This window comes from Conger conger, chromosome 14 (genome assembly GCF_963514075.1).
Source record: "Conger conger chromosome 14, fConCon1.1, whole genome shotgun sequence".
NCBI classification, from domain to species: Eukaryota; Metazoa; Chordata; class Actinopteri; order Anguilliformes; family Congridae; genus Conger; species Conger conger.
This window is the reverse complement of record NC_083773.1, coordinates 2,457,619-2,474,467: the sequence shown is the minus strand read 5'-3', so window position 1 is coordinate 2,474,467 and position 16,849 is coordinate 2,457,619. Positions and strand designations below refer to the sequence as shown.

Sequence of the window (16,849 nt, the reverse complement as noted above, 5' to 3'; positions counted from 1 at the left end):
GATTAACTATAATGTAATGTATAATATGTATAATAAAAGAAAGTATATTGTAGCAAGTACAATAAAAAAAAAATAATAATAAATTCATACATTTGAAAAGTTTTATACTGTACTGTACTTCAGGACAAAATATATGTTATCATGAATCAAATATTGTGCAGAACAATATGTATTAAAATTATATTTTTTGCTTCCCAGTTTTCTCCGATTCAGGTTCCTATAATTTATTATGAACCCCCATGTAGTATTATTTTCACTAAGAAATACCAATGATTTATCAGAAGATAAAAATAATATCATATCTACTGCTACGGGCACTAGATAGCCAGTAAGGGGAAAGATACATGACCAAATAGAGGGGTTGAGTTCTGCTGAGTGAAGACAAATCCCTCTCTATAAAAGATGCCACCCTCATACCCCCAGGGACTGGCTGGCACCCTGCAAGGTGAGTGAGATTTACTGTGATATTGGAGCAGCTTACAATGTACAGTATGAAGCCCGAAGGGATTGTGTATAAGTTCATTATGTTAAGAGTAATGTCAAATAGAAATAACAAAAACATAAACTGATACAGTATTTGTATCACATGTGTGGTAATTGTATTGAAATTACATAAAGACATAAGCATATCAGCATATTCCTGAGTATCTCAACCATTTTAAAAAGCCAATAGCGGGCCTTCATGTTTTCCCTTGAAATTGAGCAAATTACGAAATAGCGTACATGTAGTTTACATTTAATACTGTATTAATGGAAAACTGTTTTTTTCAGCACTCAAAGACCACCTTTTTCTCTTGGCATTGAAGGAGGTAGGCCTAAACATAAATTGCTTTAACAATCAAAAAGAATAAAGCCTAACAGCACATCTGAAGAATCCCCGACCCCCCACCCCCCCCGTTTTCCTACCTAAATTCACCCAAGATAAAAACAAATTTGTATTTGTATTTGAGCTCAGAGCGCATTTGATAATGAAGAGAGCCATTTATATATTTTTCTACCCAAAACATTTTCAACTTTTTACCAGGTATAGTTGAGCATTTACTGGGTACATATTTAAAAACCACTATGTAACAGGCCATCTTGTTCATTTTGTCTTTGTGACTGAAATCTTTCTAGTTCACTTCGATAAAATGTTGGATTCAGTTGCTTGAACATTTACTTTGTTTCTCCTCAGTAAATTGCCATCATGAGTACAGATGCGGAGATGTCGGTCTTCGGGCCAGCATCCGTTTTCCTCCGGAAGCCTGAGAAGGAGAGAATCGAGGCCCAGAACACACCCTTTGATGCCAAAACGGCCTACTTTGTGGCTGAGCCCAAGGAGATGTACCTCAAGGGGAAACTCGTTAGCAGAGAGGGGGGCAAAGCCACCGTTGAAACTCTGGAAGGGCATCAAGTAAGTAGAGAAAATAATAATAATAATAATAGCTGCGATAAACAGGGTCCAAGCACAGAGTGCAATGCTGGAGAAGGCCAATGACGGCTAAATTAATTATGGAGCTACAGCAACCCCTAGTGCCCCCTTGGCAAGCCATGGCTTACAATTCTGACTTAGCATTGCATGCTAATTTTCATATGAAAATATGATTGGCTATCATTTTGAAACTTTTCCTTCGCAATTTAGATAGCCGGTTAAACAAAGTGTTCTTGTTCCAAATGGCATATTGATTGGATTTACGCTTCATGTGAAGATTTTTACATTGTATTTTTTCCAAAATAAAAATGCTAAATTACCAATTATTTTATAGCGGCCACTATAAAAATTCTCTATTGCGTACATTAAAGTTTTGTATTGTTCATTGCCTTCGATGTAGAAAATGATCAAGGCTGAATGAGCTGTCTGGAATTAATTACAGCTGTTTAAATGGAGCCCACATGGGTCAATTTCAGTAGCCATTCAGTTTTTGATGGATTAACAATTTCCTCACAATCTACTTCGGGAATAGGCCATAGCTGATAGCCACCAAATCTGACATCAATCAGATGTACGTTTTATCAGAAGAAAGATTTTTTTTTTAGCATTTCATTGTCTAAAATATTGGTTCAAAAGTTATGGCTTTTCAAATTTTTCCATTTTCAAACGTGCTCTATAAAGCCACTACTAGGCCAACTGGTGCCATATTCTAATAGCCCTCAAATGCACATATTCGTAACATGCCTAGCAAGTTGCAAGAGTTTTCACCAGACCGTTTGGGAGATATAAGCATTCAAAGCGGGCGGAAAATAATTATAATTATAAATAGGGCTCCAAGCACATAGTGCTTGATAATAGTAGTAATAATAATAATAATAATAATAATAATAATATTAATAACCACTTCAATTTTCTATTTCACAGAAACTAACAGTCAAGGAGGATGACATCCACCCAATGAATCCTCCCAAATACGACAAGATTGAGGACATGGCCATGATGACCCACCTCAATGAGCCCTGTGTGCTGTATAACCTCAAAGAGCGCTATGCAGCATGGATGATCTATGTGAGTTTTCCTCAAAAACACTTTAATACATTTACAAAATGCAAAGAAATGAATGTGTTCCTGCACATAATGTATCTACTGTCACTGTTTCAGACCTACTCTGGGCTGTTCTGCGTCACTGTGAATCCCTACAAGTGGCTCCCAGTGTACGATTCTGTTGTTGTGGAAGCATACAGAGGCAAAAAGAGAATTGAAGCCCCACCCCACATCTTCTCCATCTCTGACAATGCCTATCAGTTCATGCTCACAGGTACGAATATCTTCTGGTACACATTTTCAAGTTACTCTAAAATACAGGTTTACAGTAGTAGATACTCAGTTAGGTACACCTGTAAACCAGCTTGTTAATGCAAATATTTAATCAGTTAATGATATGGCAGCATCTAAATGCAAAATAGCATGCAGCCATGGCCAAGAGGTTCAGCTGTTTCTCAGACCAAATGTTAGAATGGGGAGGAAATCTAAGTGACTTTACAAACAACTTTGGTGCTGCAGGACAGATTAACTGAATATGGGAATGATTTATTGGCACCCAAAACAAATGTTTCTGGGGCGGCCTGTAGTGTAGTGGTTAAGGTAAATGACTGGGACACGCAAGGTGGGTGGTTCAATTCCTGGTGTAGCCACAATAAGATCTGCACAGCCGTTGGGCCCTTGAGCAAGGCCCTTAACCCTGCATTGCTCCAGGGGGAGGACTGTCTCCTGCTTGGTCTAACTGTATGTCGCTCTGGATAAGAGCGTCTGACAAATGCCAATAATGTTTCCAAATGTAGAATCCTGCTGAGAAAGGAATCAATCTCACCAGCTGAACAGTACCAGCCATGTGAATACAAATAGCCTCAATCATGTGTATTGATTGCAAACAGGGTGGGATGGGATTAAAAAGAAAGGGTAATCTGTTGTTGAGTAAGGTCCGTCTCATTTGAAAAGAAAAAGGATAAGAATGAAAGAAGTGTATCAATATAACAAATTTCCAATCTTTCCTGTTGCAGATCGTGAGAACCAGTCCGTTCTGATTACGTATGTACCCCATACAGTACATTTCCAAAACCATGATTAAAAGAAAGCTAAAATTAAATGTTTGTAAAAATGAAAAGCAATGTTCTTTCTGTTCTTCCACAGCGGAGAATCTGGTGCAGGGAAAACTGTGAACACAAAACGTGTCATCCAGTACTTCGCGACAATCGCAGTGGCTGGAGGAAAGAAAGCTGAGCAATCAGCTAGCAAAATGCAGGTCAGAGGGAGTCTCTAGAAATGTGCAAATATCTTGGGAACATTAACTGTTGTTGCACATTTCTGAAGTGTCTGGTGTCTCCTGTAGGGATCACTGGAGGATCAAATCATTGCAGCAAACCCCCTGCTGGAGGCTTATGGTAATGCCAAGACCGTGAGGAATGACAACTCCTCCCGTTTTGTAAGTTTGAAGATATATTTAAAGTTCAAACTTCCTTACATTAACAGTACTGAAATAATGCGGCATTTAATCCCAAAATTTCATTTTGTTAATTTTTCAGGGAAAGTTCATCAGAATCCACTTTGGTACAACAGGCAAACTGGCTTCTGCTGATATTGAAACCTGTAAGTCTCTACCTGACACACTGTATCAATTTAGCAAGGGATTCTACTGTAAAAACCTTTTTATGAAAATGCAATTTTCTTCCCACAGATTTGCTGGAAAAGTCAAGAGTAACATTCCAGCTGTCAGCTGAGCGCAGCTACCACATCTTCTACCAGCTTATGACAGGCCACAAACCTGAACTGCTAGGTGTGAAATCTGTCATTCTGCAACAGATTTAATTCTGTGAATAACACTTGCAATTTTCAGTATAACTGATTATTGTTTATTACAGAGGGTCTACTCATTACCACCAACCCATATGATTACCCCATGATCAGCCAAGGTGAAATCACTGTCAAAAGTATAGATGACGTGGAGGAGTTCATTGCCACAGATGTAAGTGATTTTTCTTCACCAAATCAATTACAAAAAGTGCTGCTTTATACCAGTATTTCTGAAGCAACAAAGTTGCTATACAGGACTTTGCAGTACACTGTAATCGTTCACCCTGACTTCCCAGCAGCCTGACTGGCTAGCAGATACCCCTTCAAACATTAATTCTTGCATTGTCACCGGAGAAAATCTTGACTACATATTTTAATTCCATGTGAAAACAGGTTGTCGTGAATTCCAACTGATAATTTATTATTTGTCCTGAATATTGTCTTGAAAATTAATTCAGGTGTTAGTGTATTTCCTTAGAAACCCAGCAATTATTGTGAATTCAAGAATGACCCATGACACTTGTGACACTTGAAGAATAAAGCTTAAATGATGATGTTGAGCAAATCCAGGCTGAAAACTCTGATGAATTCTGATGAACATTTTTTGTTTTCATTGTAGACTGCCATTGATATCTTGGGCTTCACTGGTGATGAGAAGTTGGGCATCTACAAGCTGACTGGTGCTTGTTTGCATCACGGGAACATGAAGTTTAAGCAAAAGCAGCGCGAGGAGCAGGCTGAACCAGATGGCACTGAGGGTAAGTGCAACACATTGGCTCCGTTAATGCACCAACGTCAAAGTAGCTAAGAGGATTATGCAATGGTTACGCTGATTACATTTTTTGTGGTTGACTACGATTTTAACATGTAGAATCACACCTTGATTCTCTTCATTTCAGTGGCAGATAAAATTTCTTACCTCATGGGCCTGAACTCAGCTGACCTGCTGAAATGTCTGTGCTACCCCAGAGTGAAGGTCGGAAATGAGTTTGTGACCAAGGGACAGACTGTACCACAGGTAATGTATCTCAATGAAAAATATTTTTGTATAATACTCAAATATTATAATACACTATACAATTTGCTGAATAGTGATTCATCAGTACTGAAACAATAGTGAAATATACAGAATATAACACATTCAAATATGGCATTTATCTCTTTTTCTCATTACACTAATAGGTCCACAACTCTGTTAATGCTCTGTGCAAATCTGTCTATGAGAAAATGTTCTTGTGGATGGTCATTCGCATCAATGAGATGTTGGACACAAAGCAACAGAGAAATTACTTCATTGGTGTCCTGGATATCGCTGGATTTGAAATCTTTGATGTGAGTGGCGGTGCCCCGTCATATTATCACAAATTCTTGTACATGAAATATCACAATATGAGGGCCTTAATCAAATTTCACTAAAGTTTGTATCTTCTCAAAAATTCAGTTCAACAGCTTGGAGCAGCTGTGTATCAACTTCACCAATGAGAAACTGCAACAGTTTTTCAACCACCACATGTTTGTGCTGGAACAAGAGGAGTACAAGAAAGAGGGAATTGATTGGGAGTTCATTGATTTTGGTATGGACTTGGCTGCCTGCATTGAGCTTATTGAGAAGGTATGTGAGATGCCCTTTATTATCGACAGACACAAACATGTTCTGTTACCCCTGATGTCTCCTCATGGAAATATTTTTGCCTTCACCAGCCAATGGGCATCTTCTCCATCCTTGAAGAGGAGTGCATGTTCCCCAAGGCTTCTGACACAACCTTTAAGAACAAGCTCTATGACCAACATCTGGGCAAAACCAACGCGTTCCAGAAGCCCAAACCTGCCAAAGGAAAGGCTGAGGCCCACTTCGCCCTGGTGCACTATGCTGGCACTGTGGACTACAACATCAACGGCTGGCTGGACAAGAACAAGGACCCTCTGAACGACTCTGTAGTACAGCTGTACCAGAAGTCCTCAGTCAAACTGCTGTGTCACCTGTATGCAGCCCACGGTGGAGCTGAAGGTATGGCTGTGCCGATTGATTTAGCTAAAAAAGTCTTCATTGTAAGTCACAAAAAAAAGGTTGATCAGAATAAATCTCTCAAAAAATGGCAAAGACACTCAATTTGATAGGAAATGCGAAAATAGAAATCATAGTTCCTTATGAAAAGCAGGTAACTAAAAGTGATTTTTCTCAACTTTTCTTGATTTTACTTCAAAATAGTATTAAAACCAACTGTTTCATTTGTCATGTACAAACAGAAGCTGCAAAGGGTGGCAAAAAGGCTGGCAAGAAGAAGGGTGGCTCCTTCCAGACTGTGTCTGCTCTCTTCAGGGTAAGGGAGGAATGCAAGTGAAACTATACTGTTATCCAAGAATAGTTGGCAGTGATATCACTGTGTCTGTGTAATATTACCGTAACGTGTACATGTGATGTTCACATAATAGATTGAATTAATGTAAAAAAGCGTTCTACAGCTTCCTATTTCTATATTTTGCCTCCTCCTCTCTCACAGGAGAACTTGGGCAAGCTGATGACCAACCTGAGGAGCACACATCCTCACTTTGTGCGTTGCTTGATTCCTAATGAATCAAAGACACCTGGTAAGGACTGTACTTAAGGCCCCATAAGCTCAACTTGTCAAAAAAGAATCCAAGAAACAGAATAGTATAAATCCTTGTAGCAGTAACTACATTGTAGTGTTGTGAGACACAATATCTTGCATTTACAGTATCACTGTATATATTATGATGATTGATGAATTATAAACATATTTTCTTGTTTTCTAGGTCTGATGGAGAACTTCTTGGTTATCCACCAGCTGAGGTGTAATGGTGTGCTGGAAGGCATCAGAATCTGCAGAAAGGGCTTCCCCAGCAGAATCCTCTATGGTGACTTCAAGCAGAGGTATCTTATGCACCTCTTTAATACATGAGTATATAGACCACAGTGTTGCTATAATGTAATGTAGTTATTGTCCACAATAATCCATGACTGACTATCAATCAAGCACACTTCATAGCAATGTCTCCAGTTAAAAATGGCAGTATTTTCTTTTAGATACAAGGTATTGAATGCCAGTGTCATCCCTGAGGGACAGTTCATTGACAACAAGAAAGCTTCTGAGAAGCTCCTGGGCTCCATTGATGTGGACCACACTCAGTACAAGTTTGGCCACACCAAGGTAAGAGAATTGAAGGGCCTGAATTGCATTTCTGTAAATGATAATGAGTTCTTAAGCTTAAAATGTAATTGATCCTTACTAGAGGAGCAAAGTGGCAGATTTGTGTATAGTAGTCTCAGTTTTGTACTCTCTTAAAAGTTTCTTAAATATTGTTTTAATTGTTGCTATGGCCTAAGAGATACAAATCGCTCCATGTGTGAGCATATACAGTACAAAAATGCATGACACCTCCCTCTGGTGTTATACATTATTGAATATGCATGGCATGTTATAGTGTATATATCTCTCACACACACACACACACACAGACATAGTATATACTGTTCAATTATGAGCTTGTTCCTTCATCATATGATGTACGTTATGCCTTATTATTCACTGAATATTTACATGATTTCCTCCAGGTGTTCTTCAAAGCTGGTCTGCTGGGTACCCTGGAGGAGATGCGTGATGAGAAACTGGCAACGCTGGTGACCATGACTCAGGCCCTCAGCCGTGGCTACCTCATGAGAAGAGAGTTCGTCAAAATGATGGAAAGGAGGTACATGTTATAATGCAGAAAATATTGAACCAATTTCAGGGGGTTCATCATGTAAAATACTTTTCTAATGTTTCTGTGTACTACTACATGACTTTCTGTAAACATTGAATTATAACAGTATCTGCATTAAATGAGCTATTTGTTATTTGCATAAACTATCAACCAATTACTTCATTTCAAGTAAACAATTCTGCTGTATTCTTCAGAAATACTTCACTTTGATCATGTTTTACACAGAGAGTCCATTTACTCCATCCAATACAACATGCGCTCATTCATGAATGTGAAACACTGGCCATGGATGAAGCTCTACTTCAAGATCAAGCCACTTCTCAAGAGTGCTGAAGCTGAGAAGGAGATGTCCAACATGAAGGAAGAGTTCACTAAGTGCAAAGAGGATCTGGCAAAGGCATTAGCCAAGAAGAAGGAGCTTGAGGAGAAAATGGTCTCTCTGCTGCAGGAAAAGAATGACCTGCAGTTGGCTGTTGCATCTGTAAGTTGGCCATGTAATTCTCCTATTGTCATAACAGTTATCACAAATTGCTTCCTGCTTAAGAATTTCATGAAATGTTGAATTTATTCAAGGAAAGTGAGGGCCTTGCTGATGCTGAGGAAAGATGTGAGGGACTCATCAAAGCGAAGATCCAGTTTGAAGCAAAACTCAAAGAGACAAATGAGAGACTGGAGGATGAGGAGGAAATGAATGCTGAGCTCACTGCCAAGAAGAGGAAACTGGAGGATGAATGCTCTGAGCTGAAGAAAGACATCGATGACTTAGAGCTCACCTTGGCCAAAGTGGAGAAGGAGAAACATGCCACAGAAAACAAGGTTCACAATTCATCAATATAGTGCTTGTGTGTTTGTGTTTTTGCAGGGATGTGACATCTCCCTAACATGCTGTGACATGAATCCCTTTAGGTGAAGAACCTGACTGAAGAGATGGCCTCTCAGGATGAGACTATTGCCAAGTTGACAAAAGAGAAGAAGGCCCTCCAAGAGGCACACCAGCAGACCCTGGATGATCTCCAGGCAGAGGAGGACAAAGTCAACACTCTGACCAAAGCAAAGACCAAGCTTGAACAGCAAGTGGATGATGTGAGTAAAACATGAGGGCTCTTGACCAAAAGGTAAAACCTTGGGAACAGAAACCAGAATTATATAGTGGCAAGAAGATGATTATGGATAAATAGGGCTTTTTACAGATTTTTTTACCTGTATTCCCTACAATAGCTGGAAGGATCTCTGGAACAGGAGAAGAAGCTTCGCATGGACCTTGAGAGAGCCAAGAGAAAGCTTGAAGGTGATCTGAAACTGGCGCAGGAATCCATAATGGATCTGGAGAATGACAAGCAGCAGTCAGATGAAAAGATCAAGAAGTAAGGGAGGATTCAAATCAATACAATGACTGAAAATGTAATGATAAAGATTCTTATTTTTTCATGGTGTTCTCTCCACAGGAAGGACTTTGAGATGAGCCAGCTTCTCAGCAAGATTGAGGATGAACAAACTTTGGGTGCTCAGCTTCAGAAAAAGATTAAAGAACTCCAGGTACTCTGTCAAAGCAGCCAATTTTCATGTATTACACATGACAAAAGTTCCATGTATATCCTAAACCCTTTTTCTATTGTGTGCCACAGGCTCGTATTGAGGAGTTGGAGGAAGAAATCGAGGCTGAGCGTGCTGCTCGGGCCAAGGTTGAGAAGCAGAGGGCTGATCTCTCCAGGGAACTTGAGGAGATCAGTGAGAGGCTAGAAGAAGCAGGTGGTGCCACATCTGCTCAGATTGAGATGAACAAGAAGCGTGAAGCTGAGTTCCAGAAGCTGCGCCGTGATCTTGAAGAGTCCACCCTGCAACATGAAGCCACCGCTTCCGCCCTCCGCAAGAAGCAGGCCGACAGCGTGGCAGAGCTGGGAGAACAAATCGACAACCTTCAGCGCGTCAAGCAGAAACTGGAGAAGGAGAAGAGTGAATACAAAATGGAGATTGATGACCTCTCCAGTAACATGGAGGCTGTTGCTAAATCAAAGGTAAAGAGAAGGTCTACGCACATAACTTCAGACGTGTCTGGTTTCTTTCACCAAACATGATGGGTTCTAAAGAAACTTTTTTCTAACAGGGCAACCTTGAGAAAATGTGCCGTACCCTTGAAGATCAACTGAGTGAACTGAAAACCAAGAGCGATGAGCATTTACGCCAGCTGAATGACACAAGCGCACACAAAGCAAGACTTCATACTGAAAATGGTACATATATCAAATATAGATTTTTGATTTCAAAATGTGAAATAAAAATATGATGGAGATTCACAATACTTTGGTTTACTCAGGTGAATTGAGTCGCCAGTTAGAGGAGAAGGAAGCTCTTGTTTCCCAGCTGACAAGAAGCAAACAAGCCTACACACAGCAGATTGAGGAGCTCAAGAGGCACATTGAAGAGGAGGTCAAGGTAATAGATTGATCAAACATAACAGTATTTCACAGCTTAATTAACCAACAAGGGCCTGGAAGGCATATACATGAACTGTACTCTTAATTCCACAGCATTCTCTAATACATCCATTCATTCATTTGCATTCTAACCTTTGCTTTGACTTAAGGCCAAGAATGCCCTGGCCCACGGTTTGCAGTCAGCCCGCCATGACTGTGACATGCTGAGGGAGCAGTATGAGGAGGAGCAGGAGGCCAAGGCTGAGCTGCAGCGTGGAATGTCCAAGGCCAACAGTGAGGTGGCTCAGTGGAGATCCAAATATGAGACTGATGCCATCCAGCGCACTGAGGAGCTGGAGGAGGCCAAGTAACTAAACAGTTTTATATTATAGAACCACTGCATATCACACAATCAGAAAGAGTCTTGCAAACCAAATGAAATGCCACTCTCTACAGGAAGAAGCTTGCACAGCGTCTTCAGGAGGCAGAGGAGTCCATTGAGGCTGTCAACTCCAAGTGTGCCTCTCTGGAGAAGACCAAGCAGAGGCTGCAGGGTGAAGTGGAGGATCTCATGATTGATGTGGAGAGAGCAAATGCCCTGGCTGCCAACCTTGACAAGAAACAGAGGAACTTCGATAAGGTAAATCTAACCAAAGCTGGGCTCATTAACAACTGTGTTGTATGTCACTATCAGGTTCAAAATGAAGGCCAGCTGGAAGTGGTATTAATGGCTGCGTTTTGTCTTTCATTCAGGTTCTGGCCGAATGGAAACAGAAGTTTGAGGAAGGCCAGGCCGAGTTGGAGGGAGCGCTGAAAGAGGCCCGTTCTCTCAGCACTGAGCTCTTCAAGATGAAGAACTCCTATGAAGAGACTCTGGACCAACTGGAGACACTGAAGAGAGAGAACAAGAATCTGCAGCGTATGTGCACGTGATATTTCATTTGAGAATCATACTCAACACAACCTTCGTAAATACATGCAATAACCATAGTTACTACAATCATTAAATTGTTTTCAATTGTCATTCCAGAGGAGATTTCCGACCTGACTGAACAGATTGGAGAGAGCGGAAAGACCATTCATGAGCTGGAAAAGGCAAAGAAGACTGCGGAGAGTGAGAAAGCAGAAATCCAGACAGCCTTAGAAGAGGCAGAGGTAATCACACCCTAACAAATTTCATACATGTAATGCAATGTAGCTTCAGTTTCAATTTTATATTTTCTGGTTTGCTACATTTGACATTTTGTTTTGTTTTTTCGGAATGTGATTTTAAGTCTGTATAATAGAGAATTATTATTTCATATTGGGCAATGAAAGTGTTTCATAAAATTCAATAATTGATCATGTTTGTTGCTTACTTGTGAATCCTTTTAACAAATATTATACATTTTCTCAATTGCTTCTCAATTACTGCAAAACGCATTTTTTCTCACAATTTCATAGGGAGCACTGGAGCATGAGGAGTCCAAGATTCTCAGGATACAGCTGGAGCTCAATCAGGTCAAGGGTGAAATTGACAGGAAGTTATCGGAGAAGGATGAGGAGATGGAGCAGATCAAGAGGAACAGCCAGAGGGTGATTGAGTCTATGCAGACCACCCTTGATGCTGAGGTGAGGAGCAGGAATGATGCCCTGAGAATCAAGAAGAAGATGGAGGGAGACCTCAATGAGATGGAGATTCAGCTGAGCCATGCCAACCGCCAGGCAGCTGAAGCCCAGAAGCAACTGAGGAATGTCCAAGGACAGCTCAAGGTATGTTTCTAAAATACCTGTGCTCAGCTCCAACATGTTCAGGCTTTCATACACAATTAACTTTATTAATCTCTGTCAGGATGCCCAACTGCACCTTGATGATGCGATCAGAGGACAGGAGGACATGAAGGAACAGGTTGCCATGGTGGAGCGCAGGAACAACCTGATGCTGGCTGAGATTGAAGAACTGAGGGTTGCTCTGGAACAGACAGAGAGGGGCCGCAAAGTGGCCGAGCAGGAGCTGATCGATGCAAGTGAGCGCGTGGGACTGCTGCACTCCCAAGTGAGTCAATAAGGCATTACTTTATTATTTTAATTTGATCATTCCTTTCTCATTTTACCGGACAATAGGGTGAATTACACCATAATTACATGGCAATCTAAAAATATCCCATTGTGTCCAGAACACCAGCCTTATCAACACCAAGAAGAAGCTGGAAGCTGACCTTGTCCAGATTCAAGGTGAAGTTGATGACACCATCCAGGAAGCAAGAAATGCTGAGGAGAAAGCCAAGAAGGCCATCACAGATGTGAGTGCTACTCATATCAGTTTTACCTGTATTATATTAGCTTGTTTTTTTAATGGGGTAATACATTAAATTTGATTTGCATAAGGGAGCAATAACTGTGCAGGACAACTGTACTACTAGCCTACACCTACCCATCTATGAGCTTTGACTGCCAAAAATAACATTGACCTTAAGTTGAAAATGATTTGTATAGAAAACCTGTGACTAAACTGTATAAAACTGCAGGCCGCCATGATGGCAGAGGAGCTGAAGAAGGAGCAGGACACCAGCGCTCATCTGGAGAGGATGAAGAAGAACCTGGAGATTACAGTCAAGGACCTGCAGCACCGTCTGGATGAGGCTGAGAATCTGGCCATGAAGGGTGGAAAGAAACAGCTCCAGAAACTGGAAGCAAGGGTAAGTTACCAGCGGCAACTTCAGTCATCCAAATCAAAGTGCTCACTTTGGAAATTGCAAGCACAGCATTAAGAGAATCAAAGTTACACAACATAATTCACATGCAATTATGAATTACTTCAGGTCAAAAGCTTTAAGCCTACAGATTTAGAAAATAGAGATAAGTACCTATTTTAAAATGTACTTGTCAGATGACAATAATGCAGTTATCTCCTGTGTGTACTAAAAACATTTTTTAAATCCAATGCAATCCTATGTGGCATATATGATTAAAACACAAGTATGTTCTGGCTATTCTGTACATAGTTATAGTTACACATTTATTTTGACATTTTTGGATTCAAGGTGCGCGAGCTAGAATCTGAAGTTGAGGCTGAACAGAGACGTGGAGCCGAAGCCGTCAAAGGTGTCCGTAAATATGAGAGGAGAGTCAAGGAGCTCACCTACCAGGTATGGTTTCATACATCTTAACCTAAAACAGTGGACAAAACAACAACCAGGCATGCTACCTCTTCTGAACCTGCTTTACCCTCTGCAGACTGAGGAGGACAAGAAGAATGTCCACAGACTGCAGGACCTGGTGGACAAACTGCAGCTCAAAGTGAAGTCCTACAAGAGGCAGGCTGAGGAATCCGTAAGTCAAATGCTCAATATCCAATACCAGAGGGAATGTATTTTTGAGATGGGATGAAAGCTTATATTTTAGAAATATCAGAGGGAACAGACATGGGACATGAGATGGGATGCAGATAGCATCTGTTAAGCAGCCAGCTACCTTAACAAAATGTTTTGTTGACCAACTAGTAAAATATAGGCTCTCAGATTGCTGCATCTATGTTGGACTTGCACTGCTAACCTGAATTATTAATGCATAAGGTCACTGCACTGCTTTCACTGCGGTGCACTTGCGAATCTTACCTTAGGTCTCATTACAAGAGAAAAAAATCATTTGTAACTGAAATAATGTTTGTAAGTGAAGTGTTTGGAAGAACAGTTATCACATCCTTCAATTGAGTCTAGTGGGAGTTTTGTCAAGTCAAATGTGCAAACTTGCTTGGGGCCAATGCTATAACAGCATCCAAGACTGGCTGGATGAAACATGTTCTATTTTTAGTGCAGGGGTTGAGAACATGTAGTTCAGTTATTTCTGATTCATTGGCAATTTATTATTTTTCCTGCACTGTGTGCAAGGAACCAATGTTTGGAATTCAGTATTAGCTGTTCAATCTTATTGTTCCTTTCACACGCTCTGATTTTTCTACTCTCGAGATCCAGGGGATCATTTCCACAAGGCTTTTGCCTCATTCCACAATTATCATGAGCTGTGCCCATAAACCTTTGTCACACAACTCCCTAAACTGTCACTCCACAGCAGCATAATGATTGAGGTAGTAGATAAGGCACCACATAGAAAAATATGAACTGTCCCATCTTGTTTTGCTTAGTTTGGTTGGGGGTTTTATTGGTAGCTCTAAACCTTGCTACTTGCTGAAAGCTAATGTGATCTGTTCAACAAGTACACAAGACTAAAAGCAGAAAAATAGTAGCATGATTGACAATTAAATTAAAAAGGTAAAAAAATTGACCTAACCTAAACCTGACAGCTGTATGAAAACATTTACTCTGCAATACTTTGACTGGTGAAATGTCTTGCTCACTCACAGGAGGAACAAGCCAACACCCACCTGTCCAGGTACAGGAAGGTGCAGCACGAGATGGAGGAAGCGCAGGAGCGTGCCGACATCGCTGAGTCCCAGGTCAACAAGCTGAGAGCCAAGAGCCGTGACGTCGGCAAGGTAGGTTACCACTCAAAATCGGTTAATTTAAACCCATATAGCCTACTGTATGAAAACTACTGCCAATGAACTGGATCTGTAAATGATGACTATGAGGATCTAAATGCACTGTTCTTTTTTTTTTTTTAGGTGAAAGAAGCCGAATAAGGAATGAAACCCAGATGAGACGCAGTAACAAGCACTCATACAATATGTGAAATGTCTTGTGAAATGTTCTCATTTAAGCTGTAAATCAATAAAGTTGAGCATCTCTTCCGCATTTCTGGTACTCTGTATTTTTCACTCAAAGAACTTGTTTGGGATCTCATTAGAACTTCAAATTCCGTGAAGAATTCTTCTTGCCCGTGCCACACTGGTTTTACCTCATAAACTGGGCTATCCTCCCCTTTTTGCGTCACGACAATGTATACCTTTTCTTCCCAGTAGGAACACAATTTCCCAGGTCCTCCACGTTCTGACATATTCCTCACCTGGACCCTGTCACCAGCCATAAGGACAGGACTTGGTCTTTTGTGGTCATAATATGCTTTACCTCTTGCCGCGGATTTCTGGATCGACCTGGATGCAATGTCATATGCCTCCCTCATCTGTTGCTGCCACCTCTTGGCATACACCTGGTGTGTTTTTGCCTCCTCTTTCTGCTATTACTTTGAACATATCCCTTTCAATGAATGAGTCAATTTATCAGGACCTACAGTAAAACCAGACTGTCACAGTATAGTGTATTAAAGTCAGCAAAGACAGCCCAATGGGAAAAGCTAAATGCTTTGGAGAATTCCATCCATCCATCCATTATCTGAACCCGCTTATCCTGAACAGGGTCGCAGGGGGGCTGGAGCCTATCCCAGCATACATTGGGCGAAAGCCAGGAATACACCCTGGACAGGTCGCCAGTCCATCGCAAGGCACACACACCATTCACTCACACCTACGGGCAATTTAGACTCTCCAATCAGCCTAACATGCATGTCTTTGGACTGTGGGAGGAAACCGGAGTACCCGGAGGAAACCCACGCAGACACGGGGAGAACATGCAAACTCCGCACAGAGAGGCCCCGGCCGACGGGGATTCGAAGCCAGGACCTCCTTGCTGTGAGGCGGCAGTGCTACCCACTGCACCATCCGTGCCGCCCTGCTTTGGAGAATTTGCTTCACTTAATCAGTTCCAGATCATAGCAAGTGTATTGCCATATGTGCTCTGCTTGTGGTCTATGGCAGTAGCACTATAAATGGTACACCAAAATGGTTACAAAATGACTACCTGTTTAAAAATGTAGGTCAAAGACTACTACCTTGCTGAAAAAAAAAAAACAGCTCAAGCTAGGTCTTGAATTAGCTGGTAGCTGGTTTACCAGTTAGACCAGCTCCAAACTCAACATGGTTTAACCAGCTCAAGGTATGTTTTGAAACAGCGAGTAGTTGGTATTTTAAGCTGATCATAGCTGGACTTTACACCAGGGTACAAACCAGACACAATTTCAAATGAAAAACCAATAGCTATGGTTTTCAGTGTACTCACATTCCTAAATTGTTGTGCTGCACTCTCGAAAAGTTCAGTGGAGGCTATACTTTGAATCTTTTCACTCACTTTCTATTGCAGAAACAAGTTGTACTTACCTGATTGTTGATACTATAAATGGCATCCCTCCCTCCTCCTAATGACACTTCATCCTACAAGTAAACAGAGAGTTAAAAGGAGCCAAAGAATCAAGTGATCAATTGCATAATAAAATAATAAATAATCTAATTTCATGTTTGAGTACATCTTGTCGGATGCAGCAAAAACAAATAGCTACAGAAGGATATATTCACAGGATTATCCCTCCCAAAAGTGGAATATATGCCAAATACATTTAAAGATATAGTTATCAGGATCAGAAAAGATGAGAATAATCTCATCTGAGAATATAAATGAACATATACAAATAATATACAGATAATTGCAGCTTTCAAATATGGAAACACACACACACATAC

General features: G+C 40.8%; 1 protein-coding gene and 1 long non-coding RNA gene across 23 annotated transcripts in view; one reads left to right on the top strand and one right to left on the bottom strand.

Moving 5' to 3' along the window:
• The window catches only part of LOC133109589 (uncharacterized), a 187,890-nt gene that overhangs the window by 78,607 nt on the left and 92,434 nt on the right, over positions 1-16,849 (bottom strand). For all 22 annotated transcript variants that reach the window (XR_009704752.1, XR_009704740.1, XR_009704742.1 and 19 more), the window contains one exon: positions 16,490-16,543. This is a non-coding gene — a long non-coding RNA (uncharacterized LOC133109589). The remainder of the gene's footprint in view (positions 1-16,489; positions 16,544-16,849) is intronic.
• LOC133109566 (myosin heavy chain, fast skeletal muscle-like) lies at positions 422-15,131 on the top strand. Its single transcript, XM_061218937.1, has 41 exons — positions 422-445; positions 772-809; positions 1,175-1,393; positions 2,336-2,479; positions 2,573-2,729; positions 3,472-3,499; positions 3,602-3,713; positions 3,801-3,893; positions 3,994-4,057; positions 4,146-4,244; positions 4,330-4,433; positions 4,881-5,019; positions 5,161-5,279; positions 5,444-5,593; positions 5,703-5,873; positions 5,963-6,269; positions 6,509-6,582; positions 6,763-6,850; positions 7,037-7,154; positions 7,308-7,431; positions 7,836-7,972; positions 8,210-8,465; positions 8,558-8,800; positions 8,891-9,067; positions 9,203-9,348; positions 9,430-9,520; positions 9,610-9,999; positions 10,089-10,215; positions 10,299-10,417; positions 10,569-10,765; positions 10,855-11,038; positions 11,152-11,317; positions 11,429-11,553; positions 11,842-12,150; positions 12,230-12,433; positions 12,555-12,680; positions 12,906-13,076; positions 13,422-13,526; positions 13,615-13,710; positions 14,741-14,872; positions 15,002-15,131. The coding sequence occupies exons 3-41, from the start codon at positions 1,187-1,189 to the stop codon at positions 15,017-15,019; spliced, it is 5,817 nt and encodes a 1,938-aa protein (XP_061074921.1). The 5' UTR covers positions 422-445; positions 772-809; positions 1,175-1,186; the 3' UTR covers positions 15,020-15,131.

Bases quoted from the DNA above. Each gene is read 5' to 3' on its own strand.
- LOC133109566 (XM_061218937.1), top strand. From the start codon at position 1,187: ATGAGTACAGATGCGGAGATGTCGGTCTTCGGGCCAGCATCCGTTTTC. The intron at 9,349-9,429 runs GTAAGGGAGGAT...TTCTCTCCACAG, and splicing joins TCAGATGAAAAGATCAAGAA to GAAGGACTTTGAGATGAGCC. The intron at 12,434-12,554 runs GTGAGTCAATAA...CATTGTGTCCAG, and splicing joins TGGGACTGCTGCACTCCCAA to AACACCAGCCTTATCAACAC.